Source organism: Bombina bombina, chromosome 7 (genome assembly GCF_027579735.1).
Source record: "Bombina bombina isolate aBomBom1 chromosome 7, aBomBom1.pri, whole genome shotgun sequence".
Classification (NCBI taxonomy): Eukaryota; Metazoa; Chordata; class Amphibia; order Anura; family Bombinatoridae; genus Bombina; species Bombina bombina.
The window spans coordinates 56,952,811-56,973,705 of NC_069505.1; the positions used below are offsets into that span (position 1 = coordinate 56,952,811).

The window sequence follows — 20,895 nt, forward strand, 5'->3', positions numbered from 1 at the left end:
AAGGCACCACTGCTTGAAGAACCTTTCTCCCAAAAACAGCTTCAGAAGAAACAAAAGTATCAAATTTGGAAAAAGTATGAAGAGACGACCAAGTCTCAGCCTTGCAAATCTGTTCAACAGAAGAATCGTTTTTAAAGGCCCATGTGGAAGCCACAGCCCTAGTAGAATGAGCCGTAATTCTTTCAGGAGGCTGCTGTCTAGCAGTCTCATATGCCAGGCGGATGATACTCCTCAGCCAAAAAGAAAGAGGTAGCCGTAGCTTTCTGGCCCCTACGCTTTCCAGAATAAACAATGAATAATGAAGATGATTGACGGAAATCCTTAGTCGCCTGTAAGTAAAACTTCAAGGCACGGACCATGTCCAGATTATGTAACAGACGCTCCTTCTTAGAAGAAGGATTAGGACACAAGGAAGGAACAACAATTTCTTGATTAATATTCTTATTTGAAACAACCTTAGGAAGAAATCCAGGTTTGGTACGCAAAACCACCTTATCAAAATGAAATATAAGATAAGGCGAATCACATTGTAATGCTGAAAGCTCAGAAACAGAAGAAATAGCAACCAAAAACAAAACTTTCCAAGATAACAAATTAATATCTATGGAATGCATGGGTTCAAACGGAACCCCTTGAAGAACTCTAAGAACTAAATTCAAACTCCAGGGAGGAGTAATTGGTTTAAATACAGGCTTAATTCTGGTTAGAGCCTGACAAAAAGACTGAACATCTGGAACATCTGCCAAACGTTTGTGACGCAAAATTGACAAAGCAGAAATCTGTCCCTTTAAGGAACTCGCTGATAACCCTTTCTCCAATCCTTCTTGGAGAAAAGACAGAATCCTGGGAATCCTAACTCTACTCCATGAGTAGCCCTTGGATTCACACCAATAAAGATATTTACGCCATATCTTATGATAGATTTTTCTAGTGACAGGCTTACGTGCCTGTATCAAAGTATCAATGACCGAATCTGAGAATCCCCGCTTAGATAAGATCAAGCCACGCAGGCACGATCAGGATTACCGAAGCTCTCTCCTGTTTGATCCGAGCAATCACGCGTGGAAGGGGAGGAAACGGTGGAAACACATAAGCTAGGCTGAACGACCAAGGCACTGAATATTGCTTTCAGCCCCAATGTCAAATAAAGATATAAACACAGGACTTTCAGTAATACCCTCTGTGTACAGGTCTACTGCTTACCCCTTCCCTAGCAGGGAAAAATGTCAGCCAGTTCTGATATACCAAGTCTCCTCAGAAATAAAAGACTGAACATACCTCAATGCTGCTTGTAGCATGAAACTGTTCTCCACACTGAAGATTTCTCTTGCACTACCTTCAGAAACTCTGTGGGAACCAACATGGATCTTAGTTACATCTGCTAAGATCATCAACCTCAGGGCAGAAATCTTCATCCATATCTCCCTGAGGAAAATAGTACTCACCGGTACCATTTAAAATAAAACACTTCTTGATTAAAAAATCTAAAACTAACACTTCACTTTACCTCTTCCTATTACTAACACGGGCAAAGAGAATGACTGGGGGTGGAGGGAAGGGATGAGCTATATATACAGCTCTGCTGTGGTGCTCTTTGCCACTTCCTGTTAGCAGGAGGTTAATATCCCACAAGTAAGGATGAAATCCGTGGATTCGTCGTATCTTGTAGAAGAAAAGTGTGTTATTCCTATAAATAAATCAACCTACATTTTACATTATTCAGGACTTCCATCCTTCAAGTCCATTCAAGAACAAGATTATTTTGTGAAATCCCTAAAGTGTTTTTAGATTTTTGTATGAATATGAAGTTACACATGTGCACAAGTGCATAAGTCTGACTCACCTGACTGTGCCAGCTTTGATTAGGCAGTGCCATGTGATGCCGCAGAGTGGCACCATCGAGCCTCAAAGCTACCAAGAACTCCTAAAATCATGAAGAAATATTTGATACATTAAAATATATATATATATATACATATAACTTACCAATAGGAAAGATTTGCCTTCCAGAATGGTTTCTTGCTGTACTACAAGACTATAAGCTCTTGTGTCAAGAGATTTCTAGAGCACATATGTGGCATGTAGTTATTTTTTTGTTGTTTTTATACATTATTTATAAAGAGACAACGAATTCTGCAGCGCTGTCCATGGGTACAAAAGATAAAAGTACAACAATGATACAATACTTGTAAGAGACAAGACAACATTTATCAAACAAATACAGGTGGAATTGAGGGCCCGATTCCCGTGGGAACTTACAATCTAGATGGGTAGGAGGGTGAGAAACAGGAGGTGGGGACTGCAAGGGTGAGAATGATGTTAATGCAGAGTTAGATGAGGGCAATTAATTAGTTACTGAGTTGGGTAGAAGGCTTCCTTGGGCAAAAACGTAATTAGGGAGAGTTTAAGGAGGAGAGATTAGGGGAATGTCTGACAGCACAAGGAAGTGCGTTCCAGAGGGCTGGTGCCACACTAGAGAAGTCCTGTAGTCTAGCATGGAAAGAGGTGATGGTAGAGGATGCAAGGAGCAGGTTATTGTTGGACCTTAGGGGGAAGGTTGGAGTATATTAGTTGATTAGTGAGTATAAGTAGTGGGCAGTGGCGTTGGTAAAGGCTTTGTAAGTCAGGCTGAAAATTATGAACTTAAATCTGCTGTGAAGGAACTCACAGAGATGTGCAGCAGATACAGAGTGATGGGAAAGGTGGATTAGCCTGGCAGAGGTATTTAGGATGGATTGAAGAGGGGAGAGGCAGGAGAGAGGAAGGCCAGTTAGTAGGTTATTGCAGTAGTCAAGTCGGGAACAGTTGGAACGCCACTTTGGACACACATTTGCAACCCATGGTATAAGTGTTTAAAACTTTACTTCATCACTGGCCAAGTTAAGGAGACATTAAACAAAAAATGTAATTACTTTTAAAATATATATGTTTCAAGTAATTGAAATCTGAAAATAAGTTTGTTTTATTACAGCCCAAAGAGACATTAATGTGCATTCAGTGGAACTCAGAACCCTGGCCCTGCATTGTAATTGGTTCAGATTTAGTTTATTTATATTTGCCCCCGATTGGCCTGGTAAATGAGACAAGATAAACAACTACAAGAGGCTACTGAACTGCAAAACAATAAAAATAATGAAAACAAAAATGATTCCTTTAGAGATTGTAAAACATTTAATTGTAATGCAGCGATTCATTTCTGATGAATGAACAAGAGCCATATAATTACTGTATAGAAAATTCGGAAATATAAGCAAGTATCCCCACTTGCCTTTACCCAGAATCAGGGATACGTGCCTAGATATGCTCATTTTCTATACAATAATTCTATGTTTTTTACTTTGATGAAATGGAGGATTTTAATCTCTTGCTTTCATCTCCACCATAACTCAATTAAGTATTGTTTTTTACTCTGGAAATGAGCTTCACCAAGCAGCAAATTAAACCTTCTGCTCATGAGAGTTAATAAACTCAAAACAGCTGTCCAGAAGTGGTTTGTTTTTTGCTGCAACCATCCTGTAAAGGGAATTACAATTCGAAGCAAAAAGCATGAGATATTGTATATCTAATTTGCATATTTTACCCAGAGTTCTCTGGTGCATTGGTAACAATGTAGACAGAGTACTTATGGGGAAAGGCAAGCTGGATACTTGCCTAGATTTGCTAATTTTCTATAGCTCTTACTTTTAGGAAATGTAGAATTTTAAATGCGTGCTTTTATCTCCACCATAACTCAAATCACTTATATTAATTGTAGTATAAAACTTCCTGAATGCAAAAGTCTTAAAAAATGTTGTACTTCTGCACAGAGAGACCATGAGTATGAACAGTAATGGAACAGGCACATTTAATGTCTAAAGGGGGAGATAAGGAATGAAGATGAAGACAAAGAATGACAACTGATGACTGTCTCCCACCTCTATTTTTCCCTTCGGTCTCTCATCCCCAACACGATACCCAAATGTTGAAGCAGTTGAAAGTGATGCAGTATAGCTGTAAAAAGGTGACTAGAGAATATCACCTGAACATCTCTATGTATTCAGTTTAAGGAAGTTTACTGTCAAATCTCATGTGATCGCATGACCTCATCACTGCTGATGCCGATTGGCTATTGTGTTTATTTTTTTCCAACTTGCAGCTTTACAGCAGCACTAACTGTTCACAGAACACTTACTATGGTGAGCTGAAGAAATTATGACATAAAATATCTTCCCTTTTTACATACAGATGCTCAGGTGATATTTTCCTGTCAGCTTTTTACAGTTATGCTGCATCAGTTTCAAGTGATTTAGCATTAAAGAGTATTATGTCCCTTTAAATCTTCTGCACATCCACCCTCCTCTTCCTCTCTCCCCTCCACAATATATATTTATGAAAGTTGTTTACCAGTTATAAAAAGGGATTTACAATCTCAGTATGTGAAGAGGATGGACGTCCCTGTTCTAGAGGACGGAAAGACCCAATTCATGTGTATTCTAAAATGACCCAAAGTCTTCAAATTATTCAATATCTGTATATTCCACCCAACAATATATTAGCTCTTGTTCCAGTGTCAAGTGTGCCTCATGTAATAAAATTTGTTTATTTTTTCAGATTGCACTTTTGGTGTCAAACCCACAGCAACTGATTTTAAAAACTTTCAATTCCAGAACTTCCTTCCTCTGCGCTTGCAAAACCAATTCAGTGGAGGAATCCTAGAAAAATATAACCGCACAGCTCCAGAACCACAAAATCCGTTCTCTAAAACTGAACTAGAACTACAGTCATCTGGCTCCCTGCATATTACTTTCCACAGAAACTATTCAGAGTATTTTTCTTGTGGAACCTCAAATAATGCACAAGGGCAAAGGGTTCAAGGGAACACAGCTTGTGAAATCCAGCTGACACCTGCAAGCAGATTTCAGAATGTACCACATACTTCCCATAATCATCTATATAAGCTTATGTGCATCTTTCATACCTTGACATTTTTCACCAGGTTTAGATCAATTCGGATAGCCAAAGACAGCATCCTTGAGTTCCTGTCTTTACGAGCACCTGAGAGTTGAGCGGAGACGCCTTCCTCAGAAGGGTAGATAGTGGGTTCCAGGTGTGCGGGTGGTAGAAAGGTGGGTATTTCCAGGTTAGTGGGTGGCAAGTAATCTTCTATAGTAGCTGAAAATATAAAAGGAAGGGTAGAATACTGGATGACATATAAGTTACAAAGCATTTTAGCAGTTTAAAGGACAGTAAACATAGGATTTTTCTTAATATTTTTCTAAATGCCTTATGTATCTAAGAACATCTACGGTCATTTCTTAATAAATGAATATATTAATTAATATTAAAATATCTAAAAACAGGTTGCTAAATTTACATGGAGCGAGTATACGCCGGCCACCCATAGCTGCTACTCAATTTTTTTTGGTCAAGCTTTTTCTCACGGCCATTTACGATTACCAACCGTGTTGCTCCTTGTCTGTCCGGACATGTGTTCTATGATTGACAGGCATAGCAGGGGACCTACAAAGCATGTGCATTATCAAGCTGCACAGGCAATACAGCGTTGCGATCCAGTCTTAACCTAAACCGGCAAATAATGGTAAAGTGCATGCGCCGTTTGTGTTGTCAGTGAAAATCACTTAACAGGCATAAGCTTGTGAACGAGCTTGAATAGGAGGAACGGGGGAGGGTCGAGACCTTCCCATTGGATTAACTGTTTGGCGAGAAAACACTCCCACATGAGAACATTGCTTTTCAGTAATTTTAAAGTGTTATAACTTTATTTTTAAACAATTTATTGAAAACATTACAAAAGATTAGTGATTACAATAATAAAGTCTGCTTAGATTTAAACTTTATACACCAAAATTTACTGACACTTCGATAAGCTGTTGATACACTGCGTATCTATAAAAATGTTCAGGCTATGTGGACTGGACATACATATAAAGACAAATAGCTCCCATTAGGTTGTTTCTGAGCTCTTAGTACTCGATTATCAAAGGGTGACACTCGCAGGGGCTGCTTTCAGGGAATTTTCCACAAAAAAAAAATGATGCTTACCTGATAAATTGACACATTCACGCTTTATCTTTTTTGGAACACAAACCATTCATACCAGCAACGTGATTTAAAAACACTGAGTAACCACCAAAATTATTTCTATATCGATGTAATATATTAAGTACTTCAGCAGGCAGAAGGTAAAGACTAAGCCCCTTCAATCCGGGAGCTATTTTAATTTTAACGGATACAAAAAGTGACTGTACTGCTGAATGTAGACAAAAATAGTAGCGATATAGGTAGAGTAAAGGGATCAGGCAAGCTGCTAAAAACAGGAGGGACAAGGCTTCTCTCCAAGTGACCCCTGACGCGCGTTTCACAAGAACGGTTTCCTCAGAGGGGGCAACTCGAAGAGCCCTGAAAATTGCATGGAGTTCTAAAACATTTATTGGTAACCTCCCTGTGCTCTCTGGGACTCCCAGACTGCACCCCAACCAGAAAGACTTGTATCTGTCGTGATCACAGTCCAGAAAGGATGAACAAAAGAAGCCACCTGAATAATAACATGATGATCCAGCCACCAAGACAGGGACTGTATTGTTTTAAAATCCTAATGGATTTTCTGCGAAAGCTGAGTTTGATCCCTGCACCATTGCCTTAGCATGCAAAGCTAAAGAGGACTCGTGAAACTGAGCAAACGGAAGAGCATCCAATGTGGCAATCATAAGGCCTAAATCTTCCATACAAAGGGCTACTGAAGGACACAGAACAGACTGAAGATTTGAACAAGCTGCAACCAGATCCAACCTTCTCAGTTCAGTCAAAGATAGTCTCATAAAAACTGAGTCTATTTGAACACCCAGAAAAATGACTTGACTGGGGAACAAGAGAACTCTTTGGAAAAACATAAGTTATGCTTACCTGATAATTTTCTTTTCTTCAGATGGAAAGAGTCGACAGCTGCATTCATTACTTTTGGGAAAGACACCACAGCCAAAGGCTTAAATACCCCTCCCACTCCCCTCATCCCCCAGTCATTCTGCCAAGGAACAAGGAACAGTAGAAGAAATATCAGGGTGAAAAGGGGCCAGAAGAACAAAAATTATAGCCGCCCTCCATAAAAACATGGGCGGGGAGCTGTGGACTCTTTCCATCTGAAGAAAAGAAAATTATCAGGTAAGCACAATTTATGTTTTTCTTCATATATGGAAAGAGTCCACAGCTGCATTCATTACTTTTGGGAAAACAATACCCAAGCTATAGAGGAAACTGAATGCCAAAACGAGAGGGTACAAAGGCGGCCGTACTAGAGTCCGCAGAACAAATTCAACTGAGCCAACACTCCTCCAGAAGATACCATCACCAAAAGGACGAACCTCAACCACACACCCTTTCATAGAAAAGGAGGCGACGGAAAATTCCCAAAAAGGAGAGGACATAGAAGACAAACAGGGATTCCTGGAAGACCCTAAACAGGGGGCAATAAATTCAAAGAAGGTGGAAAGCCCCAAAAAGCGAACCACGCTCACAGGGACCCCAGGGTACCCTAAACAAGTGAAGGCAACACCCAGACCCCGACAGCACTGAACCACAAGGTTGAAACCGGGAAACAGAACAGAGAAGCAAACTTCTCTGAAAAAATCAGAGCAATCACCTCGCACAAACGACTAAAACCGTAGTCCCAGGGACTTCCGGTGGGCGGGCTTAGAGGTAGCAGCTCTGGCACAGAGCTCCGTGTCAGCTACTAGTGTAAAGTGAAAATTACCTCTAAGTTTCATAACCCGAGCCTAATTGCCCTAGACAGGGATCGTGTCCGGGCTCTAGAGAGGCAGGCGATATACATCTGCCCCCACTGAAGTCCGCCCTACAAGTGTTGGAAGGAGAAATCGGGTAGGCGACATAAGGAGAGCAGCGGCCATCTTGGCCTGAATAAGAAGGGTGAACAGGAGTGGCGAAGCAGCCTGCATCGTACTTGCCCAAGCCCCAGACTGAGTGGTCAGAAGTATTGGTGACCCGCTGCATGTACCGAGGGATGCGCTTTGCCCCTCTCTAATTCTCACGGGCTGAGGAGGTATAGCAGAGAGAAGCCACGTGGCGCTGAAGGCGCAAACAGCACTGAAGATCCAGCCAAGGAGGGCACAGCCTTACAACAGCCTGTCGGTGCATCGCAAGGGCCAGATTAGTCGGAGCCCTTGAAACAAGCTCCAGATCTCTGAGACCTGCTCTGTTTACTCCCATCGCAACTGCCGGAGCAGTGAGGGGAGCGACCCAACTCGGGTAGGCCTGCCGAAAGGAGAACGTGCTTGGTAAGACAGGGCTGTGCTGGCGTACAGCCTCAGCTATCTTTCTCTTTTCAATAAATAGCCTGATAGTGGTGAGGAGGTATAGAGGCTTGGAACTTTTTCTTATAGGATACCTCTGAATAAAGGGACTAACAGGGTTGTCTGGGCTGCTGAACAACCGCTCCCCCCTGAGACTTTCTTTACTAACGCTTGCAGATTTCACCATACTAGTATCCACTAAGGGCTTACTGGACTCTGCCTACTTCTCCCTTAAAAAATAGACTGTACTTGGGCCGATTCAAAGGTCTGGGAAATATAAGTGATACGGAGTGCATATGCTGGGGAGTGAACCTACACAGTAAAACCCTGTTTTGCCCTAGCCCTTAGACACTGACTTTTCCGGTTCCATGTTATTCTGCTGGATGCAAGAGGCACTATAGGGGCCTGAGAGCACACTGAGGAATGAACATTAACTTTTTACAGGGTCTTTTCATCTGCAGGAGCCTCTAATATATTATCTCAGACGACCTGTAATTAGATCTCTGCAAAAGAGTCATTACTTCACCTCTTTTCCTGAATGTGTGCAATTTAGGCTCTAACCACTCGTTTATTTTGCAGGGTGCATGGCATTTATGAACATATGGACGGTACATTTTGAACTGTATTGATATGTTTTTGGCACTGCTTGCTCATTTTGTGTAATCATAGGTCTGCTCGGGTGAGGAGTTTATGGATAACACATGCAGGGCTAAATACTGAACACTGCCCTAATCACTTATTTGTCTTGCAGGTTGAATAGCATTTCATAACGTGTTGATTGTGCATACTGACATGTATTGTTATGTTGTATAGATTGATTGACCAATTTGTGTAATAACTGTCTGAGCTGTGAAGGGATTGTAGAGGGCATTTTACCGAGCTGAATAGTTGTTCAAAACCCACGCCGGCAAATAGACCGCTGTTAGTGTATGGAGAAATTTCTAGTACCAAACAAAATGGCTAGCAGGAATAAAAACACTGATCACAGAGCTAAGGTTGGTTCTGATGTGGGTATACAGGCTTCCTCCTTTGACCCTATCCCAGAAAGCCATGTCCTAGACCCGCACCCTATAGTAAAACAAATATCCACGCTTTTCTTACCCAAGATAGAAAATTTGCAAAAAGGTGTGGATACGCTTGCAGAGGAAGTGAAACAATTTTCGACTAGAGTGTCGGAGGTGGAGGGGAGGGTGTCAGATTTAGAAGACACGCAGAATATAAACACTAATAAGCTGGTAGCATTGGAAAAACACACTATAGCTCGCCAACAAAAGATTGACGATCTAGAAAATAGATCACGGCGGAATAACCTCCGTCTGTTAGGTCTACCTGAATCTATCAAAGCAAATGATATTTTGAAATTTGTTGAAACTACTCTCCCATCTCTGATAGGGATTCCCACTGACACTTTAGTGCATAGTGTAGAGAGAGCACACAGGGTAGGCCCAGAAAGACCAGCCATGGATCGAAATGCGCAGGCAAGACCTGTAATGATAAAATTCCTTCACTTTCAAACTAAGATGGCAGTCCTTAGAGCGTATAGGAGGATGGAGGAAGTGTCTTTTGAGAACTCTAGACTTCTACTCTTCCAGGATTACTCTGCAGATCTAGTGAAACAACGCAGGGAATTCTTGGCAATTTGCTCTAGATTGCATAGGGAGGGCAGGCAGGCCTATCTACTTTACCCAGCTAAGCTTAAAATTGCCACCCCTAGAGGTCCTAAATTTTTCGACTCTCCACAGGCAGCACAGGAGTTTTTGGACGCGGAGGATGGCCCCAAAAGTCCTAGATATGCTGGGGGGGGGGAAGGCTAGGAAGAGGGTTGTCTGTACAGAACAATGTGTGGCTCATTTTTTTTTTGTCTAGATGCAACCACACTTTATGCAGATAAAGAAGGTGGAAGATAAGAAAAGTTGCTATACCTGTGCACAGGTCACGGGTTTGTTCCTTTGGTTAAGGTTCATGGTTCAGTTGGGGGGGGGGTGGTGTTTGATAGACATTTCTGGGCTAAATATCTGACTTGCTTTCTTTGTTTTGATCTGGAGGGGAGGGGTTCAGGGCAAGTATGTTGTAAAACTAGGAAGACAATAGGCAGGTTTGATGCAGGATTGCCTTTGCTTTATATGCTCATGTTTTTTATTTCCTGCAGGCTGAGTAAAGGAGTCACCAGTATGTTTGAAAGTTCAATCCTGCAGGTTCACAAGTATAAAGGTTACTGGTACACATACAGGCATGTGTCGGTAGAGGAAAATGATTGGGTGAAACTTATTCAAGGATGTCTCTTGAAACTGCTCCTTTATAGGCTGTACTACTATGAGAGTTATCCTTGCGTTCTTGGAACTGATGGGCTAGCATGGAGATGGGTGAGAATCTTTCCCTTTTTTTTTTTCTCCTTTCCCTTTCTCTCTGTCTTTCTCTCTCTTACACTGAAGATCACATTAAACATTAACATTTAGTATATACTCTTGGAATGTAGGGGGTATACACTCCCCAGTTAAGCGAAAGACTATACTTACACAACTTAGAAAGAAAGGTGCAGACATTGCGTTCTTACAAGAGACACATCTTAATGACATAGAACACGCTAAACTACAAAGGGACTGGGTTGGTAGGGTGGAATTTGCGTCTTATAAATCAGCCAGCAGAGGGGTGGCGATCCTGTTTGGGAAAAAATTAGAGATGGATAACGTGTCGGTAGTGACTGATCCAGAGGGACGATATATTATAGTTTGCGCTACAATTGCGGGCAAGAGATACACGTTGTGCAATATATATGCACCCAACAAGAAAGACAGATCATTTTGGGAAGGTTTGATTGAGGTACTGACTCCATTCTTGGATGCTCCTATCATACTGGGGGGTGACTTCAACCTCGCCCCCAATCTGCAGTGCGACAGGCTTAGGGACCAGAGTAGACAACTTGGGGGATTGCAGACTAAGGTCAGTTGCAAATTTGAAGTGGATATATTTCAATCTCTGACATCTGCTCTAGATATCGTGGATATTTGGCGCAAGCTGAATCCGGACGGTAGGGACTTCACGTGTGTCTCCAGATCCTCTCCCACTATGTCACGTATAGATCTATTCATGGTCTCGAACTCCTTGATCCCCCAAGTGGTGGATACTAAAATAGGGGAAGTGGTGGTTTCTGATCATGCCCCTGTGGGGCTCTTCCTAGACACACTGCCCCAGGCGTCGGGGCGCAGGACTCTTAGATTTCCCCAATACCTATTGACATCCCAAGAGTTTCAACAATATATGGAACAGGCTTGGGATGACTTTCAAACTAATAATGCGCAACATCGCTCGAACCCAGAGCTCTTTTGGCATACAGCCAAAGTAGTCCTAACGGGTGATATTCTAGCCTTCCTGTCACGCAGGAAAAAACTGCACACAGAGAGGCTGGAGAAGCTGAGAGAGCAGTTGGCGGATAAGTTCCGTTTGTATAGGACCTCGCCCACACTGGTTAACCACCAGAAGTATATGGATACGAAAAAGGAATATGATGCGCTATTGGCGTATCAAGCCTCACAAGCCCTCCTGAGAACTAGGGGTAGATACTACCACTTTGGGGATAAATCGGGCAGACTGCTGGCCTCTCTGGTCAATTTGAAATCCTCTACTCGTTTCATAGCGGCCATTAGGTCAGGGGGCACTCTGGCTAAGGACCCTAAACGCATAGTGGAGATGTTTGCCTCTTATTATACTGACCTCTATGCTAGCAACAAAGGGGACACAGAGGAGACTAAGCGGGCATTTTGGGACTCTATCGAGTTACCACAGGTGTCGGACAACCAATTGAGTAAGCTTAATGCGCCTATTTCTAGGGAAGAGGTGGATAGGACAATCATGACTTTGAATTTGGGCAAAGCAGCAGGCCCAGATGGGCTGCCGATCGAATTTTATCGGTTATTAAAAAACAGAGTGGTCCCCGTGCTCACTGATCTTTTTCAGAACTATTTCACGGAAGCTAGTAAACCAACTAAGACCTTCACGGCTGCTCACATCACTCTTATCCCTAAGGCGGGTAAAGATGCGCTTCTCCCGGAGTCTTACAGACCCATATCGCTACTGAACTCCGATTACAAGATCTTGACTAAATTATTAGTGGAACGTCTTAAATTTATATTGCCAGACTTGATACACGAGGATCAAACCGGCTTTATGGTAGCGAGATCCTCGGTGGTAAACGTACGTAGAATCCTGCAGGTGCTACAATACTTTTGGAGTTTGAAACAATCGGGGGAAGGGGGTAAGCTCCCGGAGGCCTTCCTGCTGTCCTTGGACGCAGAGAAGGCCTTCGATAGGGTGGAATGGGGACATTTGTTGCATACCTTGTCCAGGTTTAACTTCTCTGGGTCCTTTGTCTCTTTTATCACCAATTTATACTCTTCACCTATAGCTAACATATGCGTTAACAACCTATTCTCGTCTGACATAGTATTACAAAGGGGTACAAGACAGGGGTGCCCGCTGTCTCCCTTGTTGTTTAATTTGGCACTGGAGCCACTAGCAATTAAATTACGTCAAATCTTCCCAGGCATTGAAGTAGCTGGTCACTCCCAACATCTCGCACTATATGCAGACGATATGTTGCTGTTTGTGTAAGACCCTAAGGTGCATGTGCCGTCTATTGTACAGACGTTGCGAGATTTCGGGTCCTTCTCGGGCTATAAAGCCAACATGCAAAAATCAGAAATCCTATGGCTGCACAGGGGCGAAGGACCGGCGCAAGAGTATCCGTTCGCAGTGGCCAATCAGGTGATTACCTATTTAGGTATTCAGATCCATGTGAACCCCAACAAGCTATATTCCATTAATTTGGCCCCCTTATGCGCAAAACTCTGCTGCCAGATGAAAAGCTGGAAGTCATTAACCATATCGCTAATGGGACGCGTCAGCCTTATCAAAATGGCGATCCTCCCTCGTCTTTTATATCCCATGCTTATGCTACCTCTTCTGCTTAATAAAACTGATGTGAAATCTTTAAATTCTGCAATGCGCTACTTTGTGTGGCGTGGAGGCAGACCACGTATCTCAGCAACAAAATTATCCATGAGTTATCTCAATGGAGGGCTAGCACTGCCGGACTTCAGGCTGTACAATTGGGCGGCCATGATTCGCCTGGTACTCGACTGGCAGATAGGCACGGGCCACTTTTACAGAACGGATTTCGAGAGAGCAGTGTTAAAGGGTATATCTCTAGCGTATCTGCCGCACTTGTCAAAATCGGGAGCAGCTAAATTACTGACTGGGAATCTTCTATACCAGGACCCTATGAAAGCCTGGCACTTAGCTCATAAGTATCTAGGTAAGGTGAATCTGGGCTCTCCATATCTACCACTGAGTGGCAATCCGGATTTTCCGGCAGGTATGGACACAAAACCATTTCGCTCCTGGGAGCAACTAGGTCTGACAAGCATAAATGCGCTGATAGATCCACTGATGAAAACTGTAAAATCCTTTGCAGCTCTGCAGAGGGATTATAATATTCCACAAGCCAATTTCTACGCGTACCTCCAGGTGCGCCACTATGTGAATAAGATAATAAGGGATGAGCCGGGCTTTTGGGAGGGCTCACCATTTCGCCTGTCACAGCCCTTATTAAAAATGGGGAGGTTCTCTTTATCTGAGATCTACCGAACTCTCTTACAGAGACGAATGCCGCACGCACATCTGAGCTTTGTGGAAGGCTGGCAGAAAGAGGGATTGCAGGATATCACGTGGGATGAGGTCCGGAGGGGGCTAGAGAGAGTCAAAAAGGCCACCCTGTCGGCGAATTTGCGGGAAACCCAAATAAGGTTCATACACAAAGCGTATATGACCCCAAGTGTCTAGCTAAATGGATACCGGATTGGCCCAATAAATGTTCTAAGTGCTCTGCGGAATCTCCTGGCCTGTTGCATTGTATATGGGAGTGTCCGAAAGTTAGTCAATTTTGGAGTAAACTACAATACTGGGTTAAGACAAAAATGGGTTCTTCTTTTGAATTTACACCTAGGGCGGTATTGTTTATGCAGTGGGAGCAACAGCACAGACAGACTGACTCAGAATTGACCTTACTTATTCTGCTGGCGAGGAAGTGTTTACTTAATCACTGGACAACTAACAGGGCACCTACAATGGTTTATTTCAAAAACATGCTAAGAACACAACTATTTATTGAACAAGTAGATGTTAGGGTAGATGTGGGTAGCCGACTAAGCTCATTTCTACGGAAATGGTGCAGATTGATTCTAACATTTGAATTGGAGATACAAAGGCAAGTCCTCCTGCCCTTTCATAACTCTATTACTTTTCTGGAAGACTTTCTGAGAGGAGAGTGGAGTCATCTCACTTTTTAATCATCTTCTCTCTCTCCCCCCCCCCCCCTTTTTTTTTTTTTTTTTTTTTTTTTCTCTCTCTCGCCCTATCCGTTGCCGGTCCAGCAAGATATCTAAGATTGAACATTTGCCTACTTATAAGAGAACACTGTGTACACTATAGGATAAGAATAATTCTGTTCAAGGGGAATATTAAGGGGAGGGGGGTTTGGGGGTTAACTGGGTTTAAATTGAGTAGGGGAGAAGTTTTAATCTCTCCACATTACAAAAAATGAGGGAGTTGTCAACATGTGGGTTGCGGACATCCCGGCATATGATAGTGCAGGATACAGTTCGCTTGTGTTAAGGTTGGAGAGTTCTGAGATGTAATCTACCACTGATTATCTGTATCCTGTTGCTTCTGTCTCATTATTGTACAGCCTTTATAATGATGTAATATGTGAATACTATGTATGTGTTACATGTCTTGCTATGGGATAAATGTTTGTGCCCATGTGTTCACCCTCTCTCTGAATAAAAACTGATTTTTAAAAAAAAAACGTAGTCCCAAGTTGCCAGGAACTTAGAATATCGAAACATGCGTTATCCCCAGAGAAGCAACCTCTGAGCACCAAATGCCGCAGTTATACCAGGATGACTGAAGAAAAAAGGAAAAACTTGCAGACAAGTAAAAGCAGCCGAGGATAGAGTAACATCCACCAAGTAGTGGGTACACTCAGGTTATCCAAATCCGCAAGGCCAACTCACATAGCCGAGCAACAAGAAGCCCAGAACCTCAAAGAAAGGTTCACCAGACCTTCACAAACCGAGGAGACACCACTCGTCTCAGATCCTAGTCCACACCGGCCAGCCCAAGTAACCGGTCGAAGAGACAGGGAAACAGAAAAGGTCCCAACCACCAGCCTCCCAACAGAGCTCAGAATCCTTCCAAAAGCACCTACAAACATACTTCCAAGGAAGATCCCCATAGAGATAGGTAGAAAAAGACAGAAGTCCTATGAATCTAGCCCGACACTCTATGGCAGACTCCACATAGCACCTACAACGGGCACTCCAAAGGAGAACCTACAAGATAAGTGGAACTATGCGGTCCAACATGGAACTGCAAAATCACAGACAGAACAGAACAATCCCAGAAAGTGAATCACTCTCTTAACAGGACCAACCACCTGTTCCACCCACCTGCACACAAGACAGGGCAAATATCTTCCAGAGAGAGAAAACCTCCCTCTAAGAAAAGCAAAAACAACCCACCTCATGGGAAGGGCACAGACAAAGGACAGCGCACACGCTCACAAGGCCAAAGCCATAAGTAGAGCCAAACGAAAATCATCCAGGCGCCCCTAATGAACATGAAAAAGGAAATCACATACCATCAAGAACAAAGCAGTCCGTAAAGAGCCTAAGCACACAGAGCTCCTGGGCCAGCTGCTAGCAGCAGAACTAGCAAGACCATAAGAAATAGTCCACGTTCCCTGGAGAATAAGAGCTTCCGGACCAGACATAGAAATATAAAAAATTCCTAAAAGAAAGCCAGAGCCCCAGAATTGTTTAGACAAACAATACCCCAGGGACCACCAAAACCTGTCTGAAAAACAAAAAAACAGACTACACCGGGAAGAAAGACTAACCCGGAGAACGGGTCGAAGACTCGCAAAAAAAATCCCAACCCAAGGGGAAGAGAACACCCCATACAGAAGTCCAACTCCAAAGAGCAATAGGGCATGCCAGAACCAAAAAGATTCTAATCCCAACAGGCGTACGATACCCACACTTCCATAATCGAGGGGAAACAAAGTCACCCGAATAGCGAATCAATAAGGCTAGGCCTCATAATTTCCTCAGAGTACAAACCCAGAGGACAACATCCAAGGAAGAGGCTGCATAGCATCCCGACCCCAGAAACAACTCCTAGACATAGCTAGGATAAGAAATAATAGTCCATTATTCCATTAAGGAACTTCTAACTCCCAGAATAGGAGACCACAAGGCCCTCCCATATGGTGGCCTCAACCGCTAAGGAGAAAAAATACAAAGACCAGAGATCTCTACCCTAAGGAAGAGTCCCCAAAAAAAGGAACAAGTCCAAAAGCCCAGGAAAGGCAAGACCACCCAAAATGGTGGCAAAGAGGCCCAAAACCTCCAATCCTCAACCCACGCGGGGAAGGAAAAAAAAACTAAAATCCCAAAGAATCGGAACCTACAGAGTGTGACGGACTAAAACTCCACCGAGTCCCAGACGACGAGCTTGAAGGCCGATGAGGACTGAACCAGTCCCCCATGCCCCACAGGTCTTCTCAGAATGCTTAGTTGAAACTTGTAAAAACAAGAAAATAAACAACACAAACAATAATGCAAGCGCCAAAACCGGACCAGACAGGCGCCACGTAACCGAAGTAGGCCTCAAGGCATATGGAGCTGAACCTCGACCCTTACATGCAAGGCTGATTAAGTCACCCCCAGGGAGAGAGAATAAACGACAAACAGAGGACTAAACGCATCCCCAGACAACTTCCGTAGAAGTAACCAGAGCGATCACAAAATCACGAGTATTGATTCCAGAAGGAAAATTCCTGAAAGAATATACAACAAAACATGAGCTTGTTAAATCAAATAAAAGACATCCTAACCGGAATAAAAAGAAAGAAAAGGCAACCCGTAGGTTAATGCCCAATGAAAAACAGGCACACTCGCAGGACCAGCCCAACGGAACCCTGCCCGTCCAAGCTTAGATAGGAAAGGATACTCAAATCAGACTATAAGAATATTACTTCATCCCCTTATATTAATTCTGAGGGCTATTCGGAGAAGAAGACCCAGAACCCCTATATCCATTAAGGATGGGATCCTACAACAACACCAGAACGTGCCGTAGCAGAACTCCGAAAAACACAGCACACTTCCACCGGAGCCCCAGTTGCTCCCCCGGATAACTCAACGGGCCACCCCATGACTAGGGAACCCGGGTTGACAGAACAAAAACATAATCTTAAGCAGACATCTGGAAGCTGCAGACGTGCCAACACCATAAGAGTTTGAATACGAAAACATGCCGCAACCTCCGGAGGGAACTAACCACCCTCCATGGAAGGATAAGCATAATCTGGGTCACCTGCACGTGCAGAAACAGTAAGTGGTAGGGAACTCGCCACTCGAGGGACAGAACCCCCAGAGGCGGATGGCTCAGCGACTCCTTGATTTCCCGGTCCCGAGGAATTGGGCCCTCTAGAACTGCCTTCGGAACATAACTGACTGTCATGCGTCCTCTGGGCCGGTTCATATTCGTCACAATAATCTGAATCAGAGACCACCTGAATCTCAACATCAGAGTCCTCCATAACTGGGCATAAATACAAAAAGTTTGGACTAAATTAGAAAATAAATCTAAACGGCACCTTACACCCCCAATGGCTGGGGCACTCACCACCTCCTAGCACCAGACACAAGCGGGCCAGAAACTTTCTGTCACCACATGGTCAGGAATGCGGAACTGGAGAGGCAAAAAACATAACCACGCCTGGTCACAAGGTAGGCCGTACAGTCCAACAAAGCACGCCCCGGCCGTAAAAGGCCGCGTCACTTCAAAGGCCGTTATGGTCCACAAGGCCTCAAGCCAAAGTAACACTACACATAAGCAGGTCGAATCACAATAACAAACATGATTAAAAACCCCAATGTTCAATAACCCCCCTTAGGAGATATTAACCCTTGATTACAAGATACAAAAGGAGCCTCACTGAGACCCTGAATTAGTTAGTCCCGCAAGGTGTTAGCCTCTCTGGAAAACATATGTAATACATTACATTCATGAGAAAGTAAAATGAAACAATCTTACCGGAATCTACACCGTGGAACAGGAACACGGCTCTTCAAGTATGACAGATAGTAGCATTGCCTCTGCCATGGACTTGAGAGAAGAAAGCAGGCAGCGAAACTTGTCAACGAGTTGTTAATCTGAGTCGGGATGGTTTCGCAGAAAGATTCTCCCTGCATCTCCAGACTCTAACTTTCATCCATGCTCTCACTGAGAGGCTGATAGGACTACTTAAAACTCCAGTCCCATGCCGAATAGTACTATTGTCCATAAGAGACTATTGAAAAACCTCTGACACTTCTCTGCCAACCTCCTGGGACAAAAGGCAAAGAATGACTGGGGGATGAGGGGAGTGGGGGGAGTATTTAAGCCTTTGGCTGGGGTGTCTTTGCCTCCTCCTGGTGGCCAGGTTCTAAATTTCCCAAAAGTAATGAATGCAGCTGTGGATTCTTTCCATTTATGAAAATTGATCTTCCAACCACGCTACTGAAGGAACAATACAAATCGGTGTTAATGAGATAATGCTAAATGAAAAGATTGAGTTTGTACCAAGATATTATTGGAACTGGAACTATAACCCCCATAAATTTCAGAAAGACTGAAAGAAGGCTCTTGTTTTCAACGGAGCCTTTGGAAAACATGAGAGAAAAGAAACCTTCCTCTCGCAGATCTCACCCTGAAACCTATGTGGTAACCCTGAGAAACAATGCTCTGAACCCAGGAATCTTGAATAGACAGGAACCAAATCTCTTGAAAAAGGAGTAATCTGCCCCTACCAAAATATCTGGATGGGGCCACACCTTCATGCTGACTTGGTAGAGAGAGCAGATGTCTTAGACTGCTTAGATCTGTTCCAATTTGAACTTGGCTTCCATGCAGAATTGGAAGATCCCCGTCTCTGAGAAGAGGAAGAAAAGTTTTGTTCCTTGTTCTGACAAAAGGAGCGAAAACGATTAGGAGCTTTAAATTTAGCCTTAGACCTTTTGTCTTGGCGAAGAAAAGCCAACAGTCACAACAGAAATAATAGAATCTGACCATTAAAGTCTGGAATTTGAGCCATAAAGTCCTTTTGGAAACAACTGATAATGATTACTTTCTAAGATACTCTTAGAATTGATCATAATTATGTTCATAACAACATATATAAATAAAAGCATTACAAATTTCAAAAAACCTAAAAGGTTTAGAAAATCTTTACTAGCAGAATCATCTCCCAAAAACTGCTCAGACTGATTATCTAGCTAAACAGAAGAAGCCGCAGCCACACAGGAAATGCTAACTGCAGGTCTAAAAAGAAAACCAGCTTGTTGAAAAACCCACCTATGAAAGGATTTTAATTTCCTATTCAGAGGATCCTTGAAAGAAGAACTGTCTAAGGTGATACTAATACACCTAGCTAAATGGAAACAGCCCCATCGACCTAAGGAACCGTTTACCAAAGCTCAACATTAGATGCTGGCAATGGATACATCTTCCTAAATCTAGCAGAAGGATTAAAAGGGCTGCCAGGCTTAGACCAATCTTTAGAAACCATCTCAGAGACAGCATTGGGCACAGGAAAAACCTCTGGATACTTAGCAGAAGATTTTAAAATCAAATTCAAACAATTAACAGACTTGTCCTCAGACACCTTAGAATCCTGAATGCCTAAAGAAAACAAAACCTATTTTAAAAGAGAAGAAATATGATCCACCTTAAATTAAAAAAAGAGGCAAAATCAAAATCGTTAGCAGAAAGAGAACTCTGATCATCAAATAATTACTCATACTCTGAGGATGAATCAACTGAACCAGGATCCAGAACAGTATTTAATACAGGCTTAGAAATAGTAGAAGGTAAATTATGAACTGACCTTTTACACTTACTTGAAGGCAGCATAGCTGCCAGCATTTCAGATTTAGTGGAGCGTACAAAATCCTTCAATTCTGGAGATAAATCTGTAGAACTCCCCTGTGTAGAACAAACAAAAGGAGGGCTGACACCTTTAGAAGTGAGAACATCATTAGTCGGATTGGAATGCATAATAACATTTAAACAAGTATTGCACAGCTGAGCTGGAGGCAATAGATTAGCATGTTTACAATATACACATTTCACATTGGTAGGAAAGTGTTCAGAGGAGTCAGCTTCTCAACGGGTTTCAGGGACAAACAAAAGGCTCCATGATAAATAAGAATCTACAAAAAAAAAAAAAGTAAAAATACGAAATCATAAGGCTATATTCCCCAAGAAGTAAAGAAAAACCGCTCCCCCTCCAAACAGAGTATTAAAGGGACGCTCAAGTCCAACGTTTATGATTCACATAGAGCTTGCGGGTCTAAGACACTTTGCAATTTACTTCCATTATCTAATTTTCCACAGTCTTTATATTCACACTTTCTGGGGAACAAGATCCTACTGAGCATGTGCACAATCTCACAGGGTATACCTATACTAGTCTGTGATTGGCTGATGT

The 20,895-nt window shown here is 42.8% G+C and overlaps 1 protein-coding gene across 3 annotated transcripts in view; it reads right to left on the reverse strand.

The window, feature by feature from the left end:
* ATG2A (autophagy related 2A) overlaps positions 1-20,895 on the reverse strand; it is a 514,214-nt gene that overhangs the window by 177,752 nt on the left and 315,567 nt on the right. For all 3 annotated transcript variants that reach the window (XM_053720124.1, XM_053720123.1, XM_053720125.1), the window contains exons 22-23: positions 4,958-5,151; positions 1,844-1,924 (exon numbers count right to left, since the gene is read on the reverse strand). In XM_053720124.1, coding sequence (XP_053576099.1) covers positions 1,844-1,924; positions 4,958-5,151 — 275 coding nt within the window. The remainder of the gene's footprint in view (positions 1-1,843; positions 1,925-4,957; positions 5,152-20,895) is intronic.